At 37.8% G+C, this 23,992-nt stretch overlaps 1 protein-coding gene across 2 annotated transcripts in view; it reads left to right on the top strand.

Moving 5' to 3' along the window:
• Positions 1-23,992, top strand: part of SLC24A2 (solute carrier family 24 member 2) — a 104,919-nt gene that overhangs the window by 70,731 nt on the left and 10,196 nt on the right. The window contains exons 5-8 of one of the 2 annotated variants that reach the window (XM_066180791.1): positions 3,835-3,885; positions 11,284-11,379; positions 13,016-13,101; positions 23,707-23,838. In XM_066180791.1, the coding sequence (XP_066036888.1) occupies positions 3,835-3,885; positions 11,284-11,379; positions 13,016-13,101; positions 23,707-23,838 (365 nt within the window). The remainder of the gene's footprint in view (positions 1-3,834; positions 3,886-11,283; positions 11,380-13,015; positions 13,102-23,706; positions 23,839-23,992) is intronic. The other variant, XM_066180792.1, reaches the window with a different exon arrangement.

A 23,992-nucleotide genomic window follows, 5' to 3' on the forward strand; every position in this document is an offset into this window, starting at 1 on the left:
TGAAAACTCAGGAAAAATATGTGTTCTCCATCTACCTGTTACAGGATGCCTCAACATTTCTTTTAAGCTAAGCTCCCACTGATGCATTGGAGAATTAAGCCTTGACGCCTTCCTGACTGTAGAAGTCAAACAAAAGGAGCATCAAGTAAATCCAACAGTGGAATTGTACTAAAAATGATGGGATTGCCATCAGTAATTTCTCTTTACCAGTTTTGTTTTAAATAATAGATATATACACTTTGAAGCTTTTAATTAACTTGGAGGAGTGTGACATGGATTCTCATACAAATACATTTTTAATGCAAAGTTAAAGTCTCATGCTTGTTGAAGAAATCCAGAATGAGTTTCTTTCATTTGAGAGTCTGACTTGACATTTTCCATGAAGGGATACATACCTTTAGGAATTCAGGTTGCTGTCTCTAAAATAGCTGTGTGGCTTATGAGTGCTTGGAGAAACTCTGAGACAGGCTTATTTCTGACCTTACTAGGGTCAGCTGCAGTCTGTATCTGAGATTTTAGTCACAGGAGAGTGAAGAGAAATATTGGTTCTGCTTTTCTTTTATGGCTGCCTGGGGCTATATATTTAAAAGACAGAAATGAGTATTTCATCACAGACTATGTACTATACTTAGTGGGTGTAAAATAAACTGAGTTATTAGCTATCTTATTTAATAGAAATCATGAATAACATAGCCCCAATAACCAACAGTATTTTTTGTTTGGTTTGATGTGGTGTGACACCTACTAACGCTGTAGAGAACAATAGGTAGAAAGACAAAGTTGCTGTAATCCTTCAGGAATGTCAGAAAGGATTACCAGGAACCTTCTATTCCTTTCTGGTGTGAAAATATGCAGAAGGGAACAAATTAATTCAGTGACTCTGTAACTGTTAGGGATCAGCTGTTAAGCTGCCTCTCAGCATCCTCTTTGTTTCATGTGACCAGCAGGGATGCAGGTACTGGCTGTCATCCAGTCTGTTTATTATGACCTCACCATAGGAATTGCATAGCATGTTCACAAAAATGGAATTGTCAAATTTTAATTGTATTAGATTTGGGGATAATTTTGCAAGTACCCTTTTCAATTTCATTTCAAACAAGTTTACTTCTAAAGCTGTGAAATTTTTCCAATACAACTTTTTGTTTTCTGAAAAGTACTTCATTTTCTGTTTACTTAAAATTGTATTAAACAAAGTATGTCTTGGTATAACATGAGAACTCAAAACCAAACAGCAGATTTAGTCCAAATTTTACAGCAGAACTACCATATATTGGAGGCAGACTGTATAGAGGCAGAACTGCCAAGCAGCACTGACCTAAGTAATCTTAAAACTCTCAAATATAATTCATGTGAATACATGCAGCTGATGTTTTCTGGGATTATTGTGGTGCATTGCAGTCAGTGGGCTGATGATTGTATGGAGTGTTCCACTCTGGGTATAAGACTATAAGCTTTGGAGAACATAATCTCACCAGCAAGATTAGAGTTTTCCTGGAAATAATTTTGCTAACTGCAAGAATCAACCTAGTTTAATCCTCGGTGTGTTGAATTGCTGAAGTGCCCAGAACATGATTATCATCAGTATCATGCACTGTCTTGCACCACCTTGTTTCTCTTCTTTTTTGGTCTCTGTAAGGTCAGATCAACCTTTTTTTTTTTTTTCCTGTTTGTCTTTTATCTCTCACTTCAGATGGGAAGCAAATAGATTTAAATGGGATTGCCAGTGTGTGAAATGTCTTGCCTTCCTGCCATCCCTTTTTTTTGTTTTTTTTTTGAGATTTAGAATTCACAGTTCATTTCCTCTGAAATTTCTTCTGTTTCATCTGCTGAGTCAGAAGCCTCATGCTATTCTGTTAATTCTGAAGTTTGTTGCTGTGGTTCAATGTTCTTCTTAATTCATGCAGTCTCTCTCTGCCAATGTTTTGTTCTCCATGTGCCTCCATTTCTTTATTTACTCTTACACTCCTTTTGGCAGACTCTTCCTGGCATATGTGTTCCAGTCCTGTCCTCAATCTCTAGTGAATGCCTCAGCCCAGGTTCTAGCAAAGCACACCCCAGACACAGAAGGCAACGATCAGTGAAAATAAGTATAAGCAAAGGTGCTGCTTGTAGAACCAGTAAATACCGAACCCTAATTAAATAGGACAAGTAGTTCCAAATGCTGTATATAGGGAAGTCTATATTGAAGTTATTGTGAGCTCTTTCCAGGTAAGGAAATTAAATCTTTGGGACTAAAATTAAGATGGTAGGACAATAGCTTCTTATATCTACTGACAGCTACAAAAATTTTGTTGCAAGACTAAGAACATTTTTACAAAACAGTATATGCATTCTTTATTGGTGTAAAACAATATATTCTGTCTTTAGATAACATTTTTCTTTGCTTTAAGAGAGACTTAGTCCTGTTCTATTTGGCTTACTTATGAGCAAGTAAGACACTGCATTGTACTAGCAAGACTATATGTGTACTTGTAAGTTTCTTTATAATATCCCTATGAAAAATCATTACAATCCAATCATACTTAGTAAAAAAAATAACTATGATAATACCCTATATGTTTTAGTTACATGGCATAAGCATTCTCTGTCTCTGCAAATGATGTAAGATTCCTTTTTTTATTTTTTTAACTGTATCTCTCAAAGTGTGAGATTTGGTATCATCACAGTATTTTACAGTTAAAAATGAATAGCCAGGCCTCTACTGAAATTTGCCTTTGTGAAAAATTGTTGAAAAATCATTACACCTCATTGAAAAATGAAACAATTGAATATCACTTTTGTATTTAATTGCTTAAGCGATTTCATAAATATAAAAAGAAAATATTTGCAAAGAAAAAAGCATCATCAAACTGTTAAATATCTATTTTTAAATGGTTACATTCTGTGAAAGGTTTGATGCTCAGAAACTTAGTTGCAAAACTTTCCATAAAAATGATGAGTGGTCATCCACTAATTCCTCAGCCAGATCATTTACAAATTCCTCATTGAGCTAATTTTTTTATTGTTCTGTTTTGTAGGTTTATATTAATTATTGTGTTTATTCATATAATAGCATATATGCCAAATATTAAGAAAAAAAAAACTTCAAGAAAAGGAGTGTAAAGCTACATCTGGAGTAAAAAGGTGATTTCGTGCAAGACTGTATCACACAGAAACAAATAGTAGTAGCCCTACAGACCTAGAGACCTCTGCATTCCATTCTTTTTCTGCCCTGATATAGTAATGCCAGATATTCAGATAGATTTAATGATTTAATTAATTTAGGTCTCATATCACCTGATGAAGCAAGTAACTTTTTTCTGATTTCACAAGTGACAAGAGAGTGGTTAAATTAAGTAGCCCCTATAAAGCCAATCAACATCAGCACTGGTATCAAAACAGTGTTTGGGAAAACAGCATTATGAACAGTTCCTAAAATTATGTGTTTTGAGACTTTTTTGTTTAATTTGGATACAGAAATACTTGAATGTCTGACCTGGGGTATGATAAAAAAGCTTAGTTTGCAAAATTCCAACTCTTTAGGTACTCTCAAGGTTTATTATCTTTTCCAAATGTAAAGGCACCAAATTGGCAAGAAACTTGAAAAGGCTAAATTTTAGATTTCAGTGCTTCTCCTACCTCTCACTTTAGCAAGTTTAACACTTTAGCTAAAGTCAATGACTTGTGAAATTTTGGAGAGAGAAAGCAGTGCCAGTTCTTTAATCTGTGTTTTGTTGTCCTGGAAAATGTTTTGCATAATCACTGTTCCAGTTTATGAAACACATGCAAAAACATGTACATTTCTTGAATGTCTGCTGGTTCCTTATCTCTGTGTCTTTTACTGTGATGTTATAGAGCTTGGATCATATGGAAACCTAAAATATTATGACACAATGACTGAAGAAGGTAAGAAATTTTTTAGAATTGTTTGTATGAGTTTTTTTGAAGCCCTCTGAGCGCCTTTTGTGTGTTTGCATTTTTCTTTTGTTTTTCTCGGTCTTATTTTCATTTTCTCCATTTTTGAATAACTCCTTTTTGCATGTCTTTATTGATGGCTCAATCAGTTTTTCAAGGTTTTGTTTTCAACTTTTTCAGTTCTGCTATTTCAGGGAAGGAAATACAATGGGATGCTTTTAGCAAAGAACATATGCAAGCAAAACCGTACTTGCAAATTATGTGGCGCAGTGTAACAAAGATTGTAGCTGCTTATTTGATGCCATATTTTACAGTGCATACAAGAAGAGGGATTAATTTATGGATTTTCAAATCAGTCAGAACAATTGCTAAGTGACTTCAGCTTACTGTATTATTGAAAAGTAACGAATAACCTTTAAAAACTAGGCATGTTTATTCCTGGAGTATTAATTGCATGCTTGATTGCAGTGCAAAAAATTTGCAGTTTGAAATCCTCAGTCTAGCAATACAAGAAGGAAGTAGTTAGGGCCTGAATCAGGGCTCAGTGAAATCTCAGGAAATTTTTCTGCTGATCCAAAAGCATTATGGTTCTATCATACTAATTCAGGAAAGCAGTTAACTCTGTACTAAATTTCCAACACATGCTTTTTGTCCTAGTGCAGTCAGCATTCCTACACTTTGGAATTATTCCTGAACTGAGACCTGATTGTCTGTAGGATCAAGGCCAATTGTCCAGCTCTATGATCATAATGCCAGACAGATGTTTTCATTATGTTAAGTTTAGAAATTAGAATTTTCCCCATCCCCAAACATGTGGCTGAGACCTGTAGATTAGTTAGCCACCTATTCCTCCTTGTTTTTAATCTTGGGAATTTAAGACAAATACCGTAATTTGCCCTTTCTAAGAACACAGTTGCTTTCTAGTGTTGAATAATCTTGAAGATTTTAAGAGAAACTTCATTACATGACTTACTCATGATCATTCCTCAGGGAGTATGGAAAGTGATAATGTCTATTTCCCTCATTCTGTATCTGCTGTTGATACACCAGTATATCCATCCTGTTCTGGGGCTGGCTGCGAGAGATGGTTCCATGCACTTTTGCACCAGGTGTTGGAAGATACTGTTTTTATCTGTGGCAGGCCTGAGCTCATAGAATGGTCTTGTCTCACTGTGCTCCATTGCCCAAATTAAGCATCTGCTTCACAGGGGTGGCACCAATATAAGAAAAGATGTCTGAAAATAGATTTTAACAGGCAAACAGTTGTGTCTGTGTTGTTTAAACACACCTCTCAAGCACCTGTAAGGAGCCATTAACCTGGGCCACTCAGATGTGGCTACCAGAGGTAAAGCTTTTGCAGTATGTCTTATCTCAGTCTTCATTACAATCAATATAAAAGATGATTTCTCATTGTAGCCTTAAACCTGGGTATGTTAAGGTTTTTATTTTTTTATGTTGAAGTATTAAATCTACTATTTCAAAAGTAGCCTTCTGAAATTCATCAATACTCTATTGTCATCTAAATGTATTTATTTGTAGAGAAACACCTGTTGCAGTATAATACATAAATATATGTATATTATTAGTGTGCCTATGCAGAAGTAATGCTTTTAATATTCAATATCATCTCAGAATCCATTTCTCATTAATAAATAATTCAGGACCATACTGTAGCAAAAGGGAAAATCCAGTAGCAGAGTTAAAAAGGAAGCTCTTCGTCTTTAGAAACACTGACACTGACAAGAGTCTATGATGCAGTTTACCTTCTCAAATGCAATCATCATCATTTTCACTTGTCTTTCACAAAACAAGTAATGATTAGTGTATCTCAGAAGTTATATTTTGATCAAAGTGTACTATATTTTCAGCTTTCTGTTTGGATTTTCAGAATTTCAAGTTTGATATCACTCTGCATCACACTTACTTGCATTACCCATTTTCTTCTTTCTCTTCCTTTTTTTCACTGAGGTTTTTGTGCCTTTTGTACAGCAACTTCTTGACAGGAACATATAAATCTAGTTACAAATCAATTGATTTTTTTTCTGATAAAGTACCTTATGTCCTCAAGCCTGGAGTGAGATAGGGGATATTCTTTCAGTCTTCCAGTGAAGAAACTCAGGTGCATTTATTCTTCCTGCTGCATGAGAACAATCAGGGACAAGAATTAATGGTAAAGCTATAATACACAATCAGATTCAGCCTAATGGCCAGAGAGCTGTTGTGTTCCATATATTAGAAACTAATTTCTATTGTTTTGATTGTTTCGCTTTTGTCTGAAAGTGACTTTAAATTAGTTTTAGATTAATCAGGTCAAATTGAGAGAGTAAATGTGACCTACAAGATGAGAAGAGACTCTCACTGTAATCTCGTGCTCCACCAATAGCCTACAACATGACAAAACTGCATGTGTTTTCATTCGATACTTCTGCTTGATCTTAAAGGAGAAAGCATGTAAGATGGATTTCTGGAATTGATCAGTAGTGACTCACTAGTTGTGTTCCATAGTAGGTCATGAACAAAATTAGTAAGTACAGTTCAGAGTGCAGATTTGACATGTTCAGTTTCATGAAAGCTTGGCTATAGCTACATAGATGTAGTAATTTTCCTTTGATCACAGACTGAGAACAAGGCAACTGGTAGAGTCTTGAGTTTTTAAATGAGTGAATTTCTGAAGTACTGTTTTCACATCAAATCAGATATTTTTCTGACCCAAGGAGCCTGTAGACTGCTATTTAGTTTGTAGATAAAGGACTGGCTTTTTAATGTATCCTTTATCAGGACAAGAATCCCTGCCAACTGATGCCAGCTGGAGTTACTCATGTAGATCAACACATATCTACATTATACAATACTGATTTGTTTGTATCTATTCAAATAAAACCAATGTAGTTTTAAGTTACCTTCTTTGGTAATCATCTGGCCTTGATCACCTCTTCCTTCTACTTCATTCTTTGCAAACTAAAATGAGCTACCAAATCTGCTGGAGTTTAGTAAACCCAGATTAACTAAGAATTTTCTATGGCGATCTGTGTTATTTTAGGTCTATGGAAGCAAGCATTGTCATTCACCTAAACTCTCCTTATACCAGCTGTTGTGAAAATCTCTTACATAGTTAAACCGTAATACATAGGACTGTTCCAGAGGAAACATAGGCACCTACCTTCTAGAAATAAGAACAGTAACATAAGATTCCAATGCTTTATTTAATGACACCACGTAAAGATAAGAAAAAAGACATGAGAGAAGATCAGTACCTAAGATTGACCTTAGTGGCTTTCTGAAAATTGGAATTACTTAGATACATCCTCAGCTGGACCTTTTTCTTCGTCGTTCTGTACTTCCCCTTCAGTGAACAAGTTTTGATTTGGTTTAAAGGAGGAAAATGGTAGAGAAAAGGAGGGAGGGAGGGAAGAAGGGAGGGAGGGAGGGACAGACGGATGGACAGACAGACGGATGGACGGATGGAGGAGGTATTGCTCTACTGTCTTTTTGTATTTCACTGTCTTCATGCAGGTGGGTACTACTACTTTTGTCAGTTTCATGTTTTGATAGTTAATAATGTCTTTTAATCATTTCCTTGCACTTTGGTTACCTACATTGAGTGAATCTAAGGGAAGGCAATGATGTAAAACAATGTAAGCTGAACCATGCATCTACTGAGAAATAAAAATAAAACAAAACACATTTTTCGTTTTAAATGTTGACTTTAACTTCCATGACAGTGATTTAACAACTGGGTAACAGTCTCCTGAATGAAATGGTGTAACTTAAAATTGTTAAAAGTCAGTGTGAGAAATTCTTTTGAAATATGCTGGAAGATTTTTGTAAATGTGAAAAAAAAATGGAGGACACATTCAATTAAACTAATCTAAACCATTGTGAATCTCTGTGAAGATTCTTTTGAACTTATTGAGCTGATTTTCTTTTCAGTTCAATAATGGCCATGTTTCTCTGGTAAGAAAACCTACAGAGTTTCACACAGTCTCAAATAAAATGCTAGAATATCCTTAGGTTCTTCATCATTTTAATTAACCTCTAAAACTGAGTCTTTAATTGAAAGGTTCTACACCATATTGGAATAGGTGGAGACATGGATGAGTCCACAGATATTTTTCAGAAAATGTCTCAGCTGCATCATTTTCATTGCTTGCATAAAAATGAATTTGTATATACATGGCATCACATGCTGAATTCTCAAATATATAAAGCTGAATTGGAGTCTTATAGCTAGCACAATCCTTTAGCAAACTGAAATTATATCAGGCACCTTTTAATATATACTCCTTCTGGATAAGCATTTTAAAATGCCCCTACTCTTTCAAAGGAAATTAGGAGCTGCCATGACTCAGAATTTTGGCTTAAAATACTTGGGGATATGATTTGTATTTTTTCTGGGTTTTTTCTCTTTTTTCTGATATCCCAAAAAATTCCTGTTCTTTCTCTCACTCTGTCTTTCATTAACTCTTTGTTACTACTTCCCTTCTAGCTAGAATCTCTGTCTCTTACCCTGTGCAGTGAAATAATGAGATGCCTTGTTATTTTTGATTGTGTTCTATGCTTAAATATTATACTGCAGGTGTTTTACTCTGGGTGCCAAAAAAAAGATAATATTTGCAAAATATTGTGAATTGCTAATTTTGATTTTTTTTTTTGGAGCATGATGTGTTTTTGAAAAGATAGAAACCGCAAAAAAAGACAGTACTGCGTAATGAATATTTGTGGTATTTTTATTAGTATCCAAGTGGTTTACTGTTGAAAAATTAGTTCCACTTCCCAGGAAATGATAGCTGCTAGTCCCTATGAACTGCTCATATGGTTCTTCACATACAAAAGTGTGGATACGGGGGTTTGAAGCTTCCATTTTAAGAAGGGAAGAAAAGATTTCTTACCTGACTAATGATTTATCCTTGTGTGCTTGGAATTTCTCAAAGTTTTTAGCTTGGCAACAAGTGACTATTACACAAATAACTGAATTATTTCACAACTTCTTACTTTTACTTTCCACTGTTAGTCTTTTATATAATTCCATTGAAATATCTTCTGGTTTTAAGTTTGTGCTGGTTTTGCTGCAGGGACACCAACAGTTTTCAATCGAATTTTTTAACTGGAGATGAAGAATTAAAAGAGCTACAGTCCCTGTATTGTAATTGTATTCAATTAGAAAAATGTGCTGTAAAATAGCCACCAGTTAAACGTCTAAAAAATATTTTAAAAGACTGAAAGTGCAATAGCGATCAGGATAAATCAGTAAAGGCAGATACATCAACTTTCTACACATCACAGGCACAGATAAGATGTCCAAAGAGTCCTTACATAAGAAGATCTATCAAGGCAGAAAAAGATTTTGTTTCACTTATTATTTTACATCTTTGACATTGCCTTGTTTTAATGTATCATTTGGACACAGTGGTCAATAAAGAGTGACAAAACCTGGGACCTCTGGAGAGTGTGTTGCCCCAAGAGAGAGTGTAGAGGTTGAGCTGCATGGTTAACTTCATGGGACACAAAAAAACCCCAATATGGCAGGTTTCGGAGAAAATTTACCTTTAAGAATCTGATATGAAAATCATGTATTCTGGAGATTTCTTCTTCCTGTTCTGAATCACAGAATCACACAATATACTGAATTGGAAGGTACCCACAGGGATCGATGGGTCCAACTCCTGGCCCTGCACAGCACCATCCCCAAGAGTCACACCTTGTGTGTGAGAGCATTGTCTGAATGTTTCTTGAACTGTGTCAGGCTGGTGCTGTGACCAGTGCCCCGGGGAGCTGTTCCAGTGCCCAGTCACCCTCAGAGTGAAGAACCTTTCTCTAACATCCAACATGAACCTTCCGTGACACAGCTTCAGGCCATTCCCTCAGGTCCTGTCACTGGTCAGCACAGAGATCAGTGTCTGCCTCTCCTCTCCCCCTCACAAGGAAGAGTTGCAATGAGGTCTCCCCTCAAGTCTCCTCCTCTCCAGGCAGAACAGGCCAAGTGACCTCAGCTGCTCCTCAGACAGCATCTCCTCAAGAACACTCACCATCCTCATGGCCCTCCTTTGGACACTCTCTAAAGTTTCATGTCTTTCTCATATTGTGACACCCAAAACAGCCCCCAGAACTCAAGGTGAGGCTGTCCCAGCTCAGAGCAGAGCAGGACAATCCCCTCCCTTGCCCAGCTGGTGAAGCTGTGCCTGATGCACCCCAGGACACGTTTGGCCCTTCTGGCTGCCAGGGCACTGCTGCATCATGTTCAACTTGCCACTGACCAGGACCCCCAGGTCCCTTTCCATGGCACTGCTCTCCAGCATCACATTTCCCAGTCTGACCAAACATCCAGGGTTGCCCCATCCCTGATGCAGAATCTGAGAATCTGGCACTTGCCCTTGTGGAAATTCATGTGGCTGGTGATTGCCCAGACCCCTGCCTCTCTGCAGGGTCTCCCTGTTCTCAGGGGAGTCACAACTCCTCCCAGTTTTGTATCATCTGTGAACTTTCTCAGTATCCCTTCCAGTTCTGCATCCAAGTAATTTATGAAGATGCTGAAGAACACAGGAGCCCTGTGGAACTCCACCAGTCCCCAGTCTGATGTCACCGCATTCACTGTAACCCTCCGTGCCTGACCCATGGGCCAGTTGCCCAGCCATCCATGATGTGTTTATCCAGCTGTGGGCTGCACATTTTGTCCAGAAGGATCCTGTGAGAGACAGATTTACTGAAATCCAAAAAGATCACATCAGTTAGTTTCCGTTGATCAGTTGGGTGTGTTACCTTGTCATAAACAGAAACCGGGTTTGATAAGCAGGACTTTCCCCTCATGACACCATGCTGGCTGTGATAAGTGACTGTGTTGTCTTTCAGGTGTTTTTCAGTAACTCCCAGAATGATCTTCTTCATAATTTTACCAAGCACTGGAGCAGAAGACATAGACACATAGATGAGTCCAAAGTGACAAAGCTGACCACACTTACTATAATACAATATGTGTGTTAATATGAAATTCTGTTCTACAGTACTACTATTGAGAACTGAAACTGTTTGTGTTTGTTTATGATATCTTGATTCATCTGTATTCATCTTCTGCTTTGGCTGAAATCTTATACCAGCGCATTTATAGGTGGAAATTTACTGACTTCTTCCAAAGAAAAATCATGGCTCTTGGTTTCAATTTCTTGTTCTATTCATTGCTGAGTTCTCAAAAAAATTTATAGTTTTATTTCTACAACAATAAAAACAACTCCAACCCTGTATATGGGAATATGAGATAGTGTTAAATAGGGTATTTGCTGTTTGAGGAGGAATTGAAATGGATTATCAGCAGTGATCTATGGAACATAAGCTGTGGTAAATAACCTGTGCATCTCAAAATGGCTGCATTGTAATAATGACAATGTTTTATTTTAGGAAAGTTCAAGGAAAGGGCCTCAATTCTGCATAAGATTGCCAAAAAGAAGTGCCAGGTGGAAGACAGTGAAAGGCAGAATGGAGCTGCTAATCATGGTGAGTGCAGCATTACAGATTTATCACCTGTACCTCAGAGTCTCTTTCACTGTTTTATTTTGCTTGAAAATTGTTAATCATTACTTTCTCCTACATTGTGTAAGCTATTTTAGTAAAAATACTCTGATTCTCTGTACCAAAGAGAAGGAAATTTATGGATGGGACAGAAGTTAAGTGCAAGAATAGAAAGCCAGTCAAGACCTATAGAAAGCCTTCTAGCATATTGAAAGGAAAAAGCAAAGCTGATTTTGGTTGTGTGTTGGTTAAGTGACAGAGAGGAAAAACCTCCTTGCAGTATATATGGAAAATTAAATTAATTTATTGAAATGCTCTGGTAGAATATGTGTTTTAAATGATACCACCCTCTTCACAAAAAGCATCACCTTCATATTTAAGATTTTATTTGTCTGAATACTACTTGCTAGAAGTCATTGAGGCCCATCTATGCTAATTGTGCAAAATTAACTTACTAGGGTTTCCATTAAGGCAAGAATTTTAATTTTAGTTCCAAAGTTCCTATGCTAAAGGAAAATCTGTACCGTGGCCTGTTTTCTCTACTTTACCTCATCATATTATCTGCATTGGAAAACCAGATACAAATCTGCCCAATAAAATCTGAATCATTTTATTACTTGACATTTTTTCTGACCTTGTGTTATGTTTACATATTATTTGCTTCCAAAATCAGGCAGTTGGTTGGGATGGTCTGTTAATAAACCGTAATGCTGACTGTGGGGTTAAGAGACAACACACATATACTGAAATAGTTACAGATAGTCTGGCACTCCACTGTGGCTGTGATCTCAGATTTTTAATTTAGAAGAATCTCAGGATAGCAGTAATGTAACTAGACAGCTGTATTTATTTCTATGCACAAGAGCATACCATAAGGCATGTTGAACCTGAGTAAGGCATTTGATATTGCTATTTCCCATTACTTTGTATTGTCCAAGGGATTTTGGGCCATTGACACATTTATGTACTGCATACTTATAGAGGTAATTACTGTTTAGAGAATCCCAAGATAGTTGAAGTAAGAATAAATTTTAATTAATTTGGCATCAGAAACCAGAGGCCTAACTTTATCCCTTTAACTCCTGTGGAAGTTTAGCACAAGGACTGCAGGAGTCTGGTTTAAAGATCATCCTCTATTATTAGATGTTATTACACCATCTGGTTACTCCTTCCCACATCTTTGCATGGGAAACAGCAGGTTTACAGCTTGGAAAAAACTTTATTAATTGCAGGGATTTGTGTGTTATAAAACTTGTATTGCTGAATGTATCCCCTCACCTGTAAATGCAGCATGGTGCATTCCATAGTGTCAGGGGTGATTGCTGTGTGTCACTTTTTACCTGAAGTAGTAGGCTCAGTGTGTTTAGCATAAACAAAAAGCACTGAATATTGCAATGAACTTAAATATTTCTCAAAATGCAAGCTCACTCCTTATAAGATTTTTATTGAAAATGTGTACTAGGCAAATTTTTTCCTCTCTCTGTTAACACAGATGTTGGTTCAACTTTAGTATTTGATCATTTGCTCAGACTGAATATATGACAGCTATTTCACTAGTGTATTTTTAATTTAATATTCTGACCTGTTGTTTTCCCGCTCTTATCTATGGATGATGCCACAGAGAAAGGTGCAAAAGTGGAAGTTGCAGTGACACCACCAAGTGATTCGGGACCAGTGCAGAATGGAATCGCTCATAATGTTGAAGAGGTTAATGACTTTTTTATTCTTCTTTTTGCTCTTGTGTTAGTAAATATATTGCATGCTTGATTGTGCTTTTCACTGGAAGTAAAGATCTTAATGGAAAGAAGCTGACAGTACGATCTGTCTACATAGTATTTAGTTTTCATTTACAACTGAATCCAGTGCACAGTTTGCCATTTATAAAAGATCTTGCTTTTTGTTTCTGCCCTTCGGTGTAAGGTAAGGTGAGAGTCTGGAATCTATTCTTTTGGGAAATGTATTTTTGCTGTACAGATAAGATGTTTGCAGCCCTAAATATAGCTAATAGAAATTGCTTGTCACATTGCACAAAACCTGTTCTCTTCAGAGAACCTGTCGTGATGTACATCATGGAATAGTCAAAATTCATTGTGACAGAGGACCTGTACACAAACTTCTGCATCCTACCTTCTGTTATCTTGCTTCATGAGAGATTTTTCCCACTAAGATTGTTCAATGAAAACAATTAAGAAAAAGCAATCTTAAGCAATCACATATCACAGCAATGTCCACATTCTATCAATTTACATTTTAATAAAACATTTCCTAGGCTTGGTCAGAAATCTACAAGGTCAAGAAGCTTTATCGTTTGAGATAATGGTTTCAATTTCAAGCTACTGCAGGGGAAGAAGGGAAAATTATTTCAAGAGTACATTACTCAACAATGTGCAATTCCTTTCATCTCCCTTTGGACAGTTTAAATTTGCAGTGATGCAAGCTTTGGTACTTTTATGTTAATTACAGCAAGTATTAGGAATTGTGAACAATGATTCTTATGTATTAGATGTGGGATACATTATCTATCCTTATCTAAGTGGCACAACAGAGCAAAGCAGGGAGGTTTCTAGCTGGTACAGGAATGAGTTTGCAGATTTAGCTCCATCAATCTGAATGAAAGGATTTCAGGTATCTGCTGTCAAAATAAAAATTGGCGGTCTCCTAACAGCATTTTATGCTGAAACGTATTTTTTAATTTAAATGTACATACTGGGATTTTTGAAAAGTTGTAGTAAAAATAGTCTGCTCATCCATGGAACAAGTAAATAGGCTTCCATAATACTTAGGACCCTACTTCACCATCAGGGTCTTTGCCAACTCTGTAGTGTACCAGAGCCTCTCCTCAATGTATTGCCTGGCTTTTTGTGCATAGCTTCCTTAAACACCTTTCCAAACTCTAGCGTCACTCTGAAGCTAACACTGGGTGGTTCAGTTTCCTTCTGCTCTGTATCTTGACTTCATGGACGCTAATGAAATTACTCTCAATTTATGGAAGATGACAAAATTTTCAGGCAACAACAGAAGTCCACTCACAGCATTTCTGTGACCTTTTCCACTGATGAATATTAAAATTTGAAGAAGGGAAATTGGTCAGTGCCCCCTAAGTGTTCTTTTTAGCTTTTCCAAACTTGACCTTCAAATGGTCTTAAATTTTGTTCTTTCTGTAACCATGTGCTCTCCATTGTATGATACCATTTACTTCTGTTTCTAAGTAGAATTTAATCAAGTAGCTTGAAATTTTGATGATTTTTCCTTACTCTAATGCAAAAGGAAGTGCTGTAGTATCAGAATTTGAAAAGATAGTATAAAATTGCTTTTCTCTGGTTTTTGACTTGTATAGTCTAAAGATGTGGTTTTGTGATCCGTAAGTGCTGTTTAGAAAAATCCCTAAAAAAAACCTGTTAGTGCCTCCATGTTGTGGTAATGATAATTTAGAACTGAGAAAACAAGAGACACTGTAAATCTGGACTGACAAAGCTTCAAATATGCCTTCGGGAGAAAAAAAAGTCCTGAAATCGGCAGGATTTATCCAGAAATTGATATAGTCACATAGTAGGTCATCCTGTAGCATATGTACTTGATCATACAGAAGACCTGCATAGGCATCTAATTCTTTCTCCTCCATTGTCAAGTCCACTGTGGTCTTCATGCTTTTCCCTCTTGCAAAACTAGCATATTTGGGGGGTTTTTCTTACTTTTCACTGATGCAGATTACAGTGTCCCTGGACACAAGTATTTTAGAATATCAATCTCTATATTGGAGTTAGAATTGTCTGAAAATAAGTACATTAAATATTCTATGTTCTCTAGTAAAAACAGAATAACATATATAACATAAATCACAAACCATAAAGATCCACATATAAAATAATTTTACTTATAAATCCCCTATTATTTTAAAATCACAATGTTGAGGAAAAGATCCTTGTGAAAAGATGGTCTCAGGCTAAGAGTGGAAGCAAAGGAGAAAAAAAATAGCTTTCCTATTGTATTTAAATTTTCATATATTTGTAAAATATTTTTTTAAAAAACATAATACTCCTTATTGCCATGATTTAGTTTTCCATATACCTCTCCTGGTTTCTTTATGGGTTTTTCAGAACCTCTTTATATTTTTTACAAATTCTTTTTCTTTCCTTCTTTTTCAAGACAGAAAGGCTTACACAGAGCTGAAACACCACACAGGACAGATGCGAGTACACTGTCAAGTTAATGACTTTTGCAAGGTGTCATGACTAGGTGGATTTCACCTAACTTGTTTGGGGTTGTTTTTTTTGTTTTGTTTTGTTTTTAATTTCTATAAGATTTTTATTGAAAATAAAAATTTTCAATATTCTCTGTCTTGCTTTTCCCTTTTTCCTAGGACCTTAACTCCATTTTTCTTACTCCACTGTCCTCCAGGGAAATTGGGCTGTTGTCTTTCTAGCTCAAGCCCTTGAGCAGCAAGTGAAACTCTTTCCTAATGCTGCTTGCAGAAATTTAAAAAGGGTGTCCAGAAAATGTACCCAGCAACCCGATCATTTGTGCCAGATAGTGAGACTCTTACCACCCCACCTAACTGTAAGCAGCAGCCGATATCCTACTCTTTGATAAAACTGGGATCGTCAGCTAAGAAGGACAGACGGCTGTGGTCTCCTTCCCATTCTTTAGCCAGCACAGGAGGGAACAATACCTCCTCCCACCATACCATCTGTAAGACATTACTGTTTTATTTGAAGTCAGAAATTGCCTTCCTTTCTCCTGGATATTGCATCCTCCTTGGGAATTTTGTTCTACTTACAGCATTCCATCTTTAACCTTTAGCAGGTTGCCACAGAGGAGAAGATTTTGTTATATAACATATCATAGAGGGGTATCAGGCATTCATGAGAAAATGAAAGAAGACTAAAAGGACACTTACTAGCTCATTAAATGTTTTATAAAGTGCCCTTCAGAATGTGATCCTTCTGAGAAGTCCAGTTCCACCCCCTGCCACCTTCTTAACTAGCATTTAGTAGTCGTTTTAACCTGTGGCTTACCTAATAATAGTTTCCAATCTGAAGATAACACCTTTTTCCCCCACCTACACACACGTGCACACATGCACGCACTTACACACATGCACACGTACACATGCACAGAGTTTTTCCTGTTTCCGTGGAAACCCCACTGGAAAGTATTTACATGCCAACGACTGAGATAACTTTTCCATGAAAATATAAGGCAATTTTTATGTCATAGCAGAACGGTGCAAAGGCTTCATTGCCTGCATTGGATTTAATCTACTTAGCTGAGCAACAGTCTGGCAAAGCACGTTTTGCCTTCCCCACTGAAGAGCAGCAGCACCATTTCAGGACAGAGCACTGATGGGGACATATCTCCCCTGCTCTGGAGTACTCATTCCATTCACATCAAATTAGTTTGGTGTGAATGTAAGTAGCATTGCATGCTTTGTGTCAGGATATTAATCTGAGTTATGTTAAACATTACTATTTCATACAGAGAGAGGAGAGAGAAGATTAGAGCAGCCTTTGTTGTAAGGCTGTGATGTATTTCAGCATCCCTGGTATTTTTTTGATTCACCATAAAAAATTCATTTTCCAAAGCCCAAATACTTTTCCAGTTGCCACACTTGGTCTAAAGTAAATGTCTGCATCTTGTTTGCTCATTGTAACTTAAAGAGAAGGTGCTGCTATCAAAAGGGGTTGATCTTTGTTTTCACAATGCTGTTCAGTTGCCTACTCCACATTTTTTTTGCTGCTGTATACCAGTTTGACTTACTTGAAAATTAGGACTTTGAAAAATGGCATGACGACAAATGCTTATTCTTTAGAAGTATCTCCATGATACTGCATGACTGCAGTTTTGTATGTTACGTTTTGAGAATTTCTTCTCAAATTCTCCAAGGAGTGCTGGCAACAACATAGCATAAAAACTAGCATATAGGTTTTGGGAGCTGTGATTTTACTTATTTCTGCAACCGCCCAAGAGGACACAAGCAGCAAGAGGAGAATCTGGACCAAACTCCTACCTGACCTTACTCCTTCCCATAGGGTCTGCTCAAAAGGTAGCTCTTTTCAGTGAGTTTATGATGCAGCAAGGATTAGCACAAATTAGCTGTCCTAAAGAGAGTATGCGCATATCCAGAATGCATTCTGAAAGCTAATAGATTTAATATTACTGCTTGCTTGAATTTTACTCAAGAATTTGAGAGGAAAGATGTTGCTTTCTATCTTAGTCACCCCATAGAAATTGCATACTCTTGTACTAGCTTACTATCTCACCTTGTATCACAGATTTTTTTTTTAAATGACATGTAGGAGAAGATTAATGATTGATGTGGCTTACAGACCAGAAACAGAAGGCAGAGATTGAGGTTTTTCATAGTTTGGCTCTAATTGCCTATACTTTCTGCCTTTCTAGTGAAATAGATTAATGTGAGATGTGCCCTTCTAAAAAAAATAATAAACCTCAAGTTTTAAAATCACTACATATCTCTGGGACAAAAAACATTTGAGATCACAATCACATCAGGTTTTTTTACTTACTCATTGTGAAAAGTTGGGTTGTACAGAGCTCATTTCCAAAAAATCCCTTCACAAACAAGCGAACAAACAAACAAAGATCCACCTCAACACAAGCAAAAAAGATCTAAGTAGTCTTTTGCAGCAAAGAAATTACCTCTTTATAGGTGGTGTAATATCCATACTGTATCATAAGCAAATGGAACTGCACATAATTCCTGTCTTAACTTTCCTTTCTTCTGGAGCCCTCATGGTAATTCTTTATTTATTAATTGTATCGGCAGTGAGAATGCATAAGAACTGTACAAGCATGAGAATTTATAGCTTAGCTCTTCAGCTTGGGTGAACTAAGACTAATCCTCAGACTATGGTATTTATAGTTCATGTGTTCTAGCTGTTATACAATGTGAGTAGTTGGTGAACAGTGGGAGATTCAGTATTTCTGGTAAGTTTGAGGTGGTTCTTTGTACTTGTTTTCCATTTCCTCCTAATGTGTGGGAAAAAAAAGTGTAAAATTCTCTTTAACGTGCCAGAAAAGTCACTGTTTTTCCTAATGTGAGTGTGAGCCTCTATGGAGACAGTGATTTTATTATGTTTACTAGGAGTGACTACCTTTTGACTTTGGCAGATGGAGTTTGCTATTAGCTGTTGATTACAGACAAAATAATTGTGGATGAAATATCAATGTATGTTTGTATTGTGTACCTAATGTGAAACACACCATGATTTCCTGTTTGGAAAAATTTTACTGGGAAAATTGTATAGGTTTACATTAGATACTAAGAAGAAATTGTTTACTGTGAGGGTGGTGAGGTACTGGAACAGGTGCCCCAGAGAAGTTGTGACTGCCCCAACTGGAACTGTGGAAGTGCTCAAGGCCAGGCTGGGTGGGGCTTTGAGCAAGCTGGTCTAGTGGAAGACGTCTCTGTCCATTGCATAGGGCTTGGAACTAGGTGATCTTTAAGGTCCCTACTAATCCAAACCATCCCATGTTTCTAAAACAGTCCTGAGCAAACCAGTAAGTGCTTTCTTCCCTGGGATTACAGGTGAGTATTTGATAGCTGTTCTTACATACAGAACTGTGAAATATGGAACATCCATAGTTTTTGTACCTTTTCAATTGTTTGTAATGATTTTAATAAAAGAAGAGTTGAAGTAGCAAGGATGATTTTGAATCTATGTAGATTGGTTTAAAAGACTATTTGTTTACATATGAATGAAAGAGAAGACCAAGCAGAATAACACATCTACTCTAATTTCTTGAGATGCAAAAAGGGCATTTTCCCAGTAGAGGATTCAAGTACACCCTGTCATTTTGCAGATGGTGCAAGTTGGGTTGGAGTGTTGATCTTCTGGAAGGCAGGAAGGCTTGGACAGGCTGTATCGATAGGCTGAGGCCAGTGGTATGAGGTTCAGTAAGGCCAAATGCTGGGGCCTGCCCTTGGGTCACAGCAACCCCAAGAAACAATGCTACAGGCTGGGGAAGAGTGTATGAAAAACCTCATGGTGGGAAAGGACCTGGAGGTCATTTAGTCTAGACCTCCAGAGGTCCCTTCCAACCCTGACTATTCTATGAAGCTGTGATTCTGTGCTGGCTGACAGCAAATAAACACGAGCCAGCTGTGTGCCCAGGTGGCCAAGAGGTCCAGTGGCATCCTGGCTTGTATTAGCAATTGTGTGGCCAGCAGGAGCAGGGTAGTGATTTTCTCCCTGTACCCCTGGCACTGGTGAGGCCACTCCTCAAATCCTGTGTTCACTTTTGGGCCCCTCACTACAAGAGGAAATTGAATTGCTGGAGTGTGTCCAAGAAGGACAATAGAACTGGTGAGAGGTCAGGAGCACAAGTCCTGTGGGAAGCAGCTGAGGGAGGTGGGGTTTTCAGCCTGGAGAAAAGGAAGCTACAGGAGACCTTATTGCTCTCTACAACTGCCTGAAAGGAGGGCGTAGCCAGGTAGGGGTCAGCCTCTTGACCCAAGTAGCAAGTGACAGGACAAGAAGAAATGGTCTCAACATGTGTGAGAGAAGGTTAGATCAGATATTAGAAAAATTGCTTCATGGAAAGTGTTATCAAGCGTCAGATCAGTTATCAAGCATAAAAGTGTTGTGTCACCATCCAGGAAAGTATTTAGAATATGTGTAGGTGAGAATATGTGTAGGTGTGGTGCTTGGGGGCATGGTTTAGTGATGGAGCTGGCAGTGTTAGGTTTATGGTTGGACTTGATGATCTCAAGTGTCTTTTCTAGCCTAAATATTGCTATGATTCTATGAATTTGTGGAAGATGAAAAAACATGCCATATTCCAATACTAAGTCTCTGAATGCCCACGTCTGACCAGTGCAAGGTACTGGTGTAAATTGGCTTTTGTTCTGATTTAATACAGCAGTTTCTTTCTAATGGATTGTCATCAGATTTCATCATGTCAGGTGATGCAGATTTCTCATATGTCCAGTCCAGTATCATTGAAGTTAATTAGTTACAGAGACATAGCAGGAAATGAGTTTTTGAGTGGAGATGGGTAGGTAGTAGCACTTCAGCTGCCCTAAAGAAATGGAGATATTTGCACAGTGGTGGCAGGTGTGTAATAAAGTGAGCAGAGTATTCTTTACTTCTGTTAGAGCATGCAGGAGTCAAGGCAGATACCAGAAGGTATCTAAAATGGTACCATCATATGTGTTTAGGCGATTGAATTCCTGGGTATATATCACGTTCACATTTTCTTTTTACGATTGCAGAATATAATCATACAGAATATGGCAAGTACAGAGTTTTCATCATACAGACTGAAATTAAACTATATTTTCAGGCTTAGTTTTTATTAACTGTGATAGTGCATATTCAGTATATACATAGCTGGAGCCATAGACAGTGCATGTGATCTCTGCCATAAATCCGTGCTGAGTCATTTTCTGTCACTGCTGCTGGGTCCACAGCATGACACTCACATTTGTGTGGTTTTAGAGCTGCCAAAATTATTTCCCATTCTTTTCTTCAGCATCAGTGGATAATTGCTTTGAAATTCATGGAAGCTAAATCTACAAGTACTTTGAGCTTCATTACTTCCACTGATTTTTGGAAGGTCAGCATTGAAAATCAGATGCCAAATCCAGTTTACAAAATAGGAAATGAATATCCATTCTGCAAGATCTGTAATATATCCTGGAGTTAAGCTAGCAAGAAAAAGTTTTGCCTGCAGTGCGAGCTTCTGTTTGGCCTTATAGTTTGGGGATAGTTGTCTTGGAGAAAGGGATAATGTAGGACAACTGGAAGGTGAAAAGATCTTGGACAGATCAAAGTTTCTCAGGAGACATCTGGCAATCTCCAAAAGCAATACTTTGTGGTTCTTTGCTACAGCCACTCATGTTGCCTCTGTGCTCATGCATGCCCAGAGGTGTTTGGTACAGTATTGCATGAACCAACATGGGCATTACTGTCTAGATATTTTAAGACTCATGGGCAAACTCAGACTATGTAAAGTTTTGTTGTGATTAAATATAATTGTTAATCATGGCTAATCTCTAAAGATGGCAATTCAGGAAGTACATTGCCACTCAGTGCTGTTTATGCAGCAGTCATTTAGAAAGCTCTATTCCAGCTGAGCTGGCTGATTGAATTACACAGAGGCCATTCAGAAAGAGTTACCTAGGCAACCTTTCACTGGTCCTTTTGTGCTCCAATTTTATGTCAGTCATCATACTTCAAAGCTGAGCCTGTGTCTCAGGTTGATTTTCCCACCCCAAAAGCTTCTACCAGAATGGAAAATGAATGGCTTTGGTTTTGGGAAGTAGCCTCACAAACTTCTCCTCCAGCACAGCTCCTCTACAGTCAGACTTCAGTAGATTTCCAGCAATGAAGTATGTCCACTTCAGTGAAGAGGTGAAAGCTAAAGGCAAAAGCTAGTGTCTTAAATTGCTCAGGAGCCTCTGAAGTACTGTGTTGAGTGCTAGAAATCGTGCTTATACATTTTTAATTTTTTTAAAATTGTTATAACCATTATGACCTGTTCACTTCACTGTTGTTGAACAGTTGTGCACCTTGGAAGTTTCACAAAGTATAGAGGTTAGCAAAATATTGTCCTCTGTTGACATCAACACGCAACTCAAAAGTAGCTACAACTTGTCAGTGTGTCAAGACGTAAATAGGAATTTGCTTCCTGTCCACTGATGTCAGGTGATACCTTCAGAGTGAAAGATTCCAATCTGACAGCTGAGCTTGCCTCTGTAGGTACTGATCAATTCAGGTAGCTGAACAATTCAGAAGTTCACAATAGTGGAATAATCAAGACCAGTTCTTCAAAATTAGAAGTAAGTAGAAAATGTTATTAACAGTATCAAAATATGGTGACATTTCATCAATAGCGCTTTTGCTTAGAAAAGAACTGGTGTGATCATTTAAATGATTGCTTCATATAGCATTGTCATAAAGTTTTTGTAAGCAATCTTAATACAGGGCAATAACTGAAAAGAAATCACTATAAATCTATAGGAGGAGTAACGTGCATATTGGGGACATGTCTCAGTTATCTTTTTTTCAAAAATAAAACCCAAGAACACTACCTGAAAAAGTCATCATATATCACTCACGTCAAACAGTTTTCACTGGGTGCTCTGTTTCAGACTTTTTTAGCTTTCACTGAGCTCTCTAGAAATCTTTCCACAGTTCTAACAGCATTGCCACTACATACATCTGTCTGAAAGTATTGTTCAGGCGATTTTTTCAGTTTCCTGATTCTGCAATTTATGTGCAGTTCTGCAGACATCACCTACCTATGTTAACAATTTAAAAGTTATTTTAATACATGCGCACAAAAGGCTGAATCATGTCTACTATACTTGCTCCATTTTGTTAGCAGAAGCAGTCTAAGGAAAGAGAAGTGTGTGGCAGCCAAATGTTTTCTGTCATAGAAGAGGGTTCCTATACACCTACTCTATAGCAGGGATGACAGGTGGGCAGCTTACACATAAATGGAGACTAGGTATCGATGTGAAAATCAGTGACACAAAGAGGAGAGTGTCTTCAGTTTTAGCACCAAGTTGTTAGGAGCACTTCTGTGTTGTGACTGGTCTGAACACAAGAGTCTTTGGGTGGAGACAAGGAGAAGCCCTTTCCTCATGTGGACAACCTGGTGACAGTGTTGAGGCCCAGAGAAGCTGGGCTATCTCCATCCTTGCTGGTTTCACAGTTTGAATGGGCAGAGCCCTCAGCAGCCCAGTCTGACCCCAGAAGCTTAGCATTAGAGCTCCACAGGTGCCTGAATTACCCTGTCTCCCTATGGAGAAGACAATACATTAAAATATAGATGCATATATATTTAATAGTAAGGTTTCACTTACTTGCAAAAGCTTAAGAAGTTGCATATATGTATACATTTATATGCATGCATAAAGATGCACGTCTCTGTGTGTGTGCACACACTGGCACATGTGCACATACTTTCTCTCTCTTGTCTGTGTGGCCAGGCTTGTTGCAGCCCAGACAAGTCTTAAACCCCTGACTAGACTAGCCCACATCCCAAGGGAGAGCCAAGAGAACACTTGTCAGAGACACCACACCCTGTGCATCCCAAGGGACCAGACACATTGTCAACAAACAGACATTCTGAGGCAGTCTGTGCTGCAGGGATACCTCACAGTCCAGACTAAGTCTTTTTTGGTGTGTCCTAGCTAATGTTGTTAGGTGGGTGTGGTATTAATGCAATATTTTCAGATGCCGTAGTTCTCCCTGAAACACAATGCTCTCCTTGAACTCTCTTTGAAAGAATCTCTGACTTCATTCATCCACACTGATAATCTGCTCACTGGAGATTTTCTTACAGAATGAAGAGGATGAGGAGGAACAGCCTCTCAGCCTGGCTTGGCCTGAAACCCCACGCAAGCAGGTCACCTATCTTCTTGTGTTACCCATTGTTTTTCCACTGTGGGCTACTCTGCCAGATGTCAGAAAACCTGTAAGTAACTGTTGTAAGTCAGTGTGTTCTGCACAGAAGTGTGGCTCTCTAGTTAACTGCAAAGAAAGAACTAGAGCTATTAGGTTTCTTCTTGGAAGAGACCACAACATTAGCATTCACATCTTCAAATGGCAAATGGGTGTTTATGACCAAC

Source organism: Chamaea fasciata, unplaced genomic scaffold (genome assembly GCF_029207755.1).
Source record: "Chamaea fasciata isolate MVZ Bird 193981 ecotype frontalis unplaced genomic scaffold, bChaFas1.0.hap1 SCAF_4, whole genome shotgun sequence".
Lineage (NCBI taxonomy): Eukaryota > Metazoa > Chordata > Aves > Passeriformes > Sylviidae > Chamaea > Chamaea fasciata.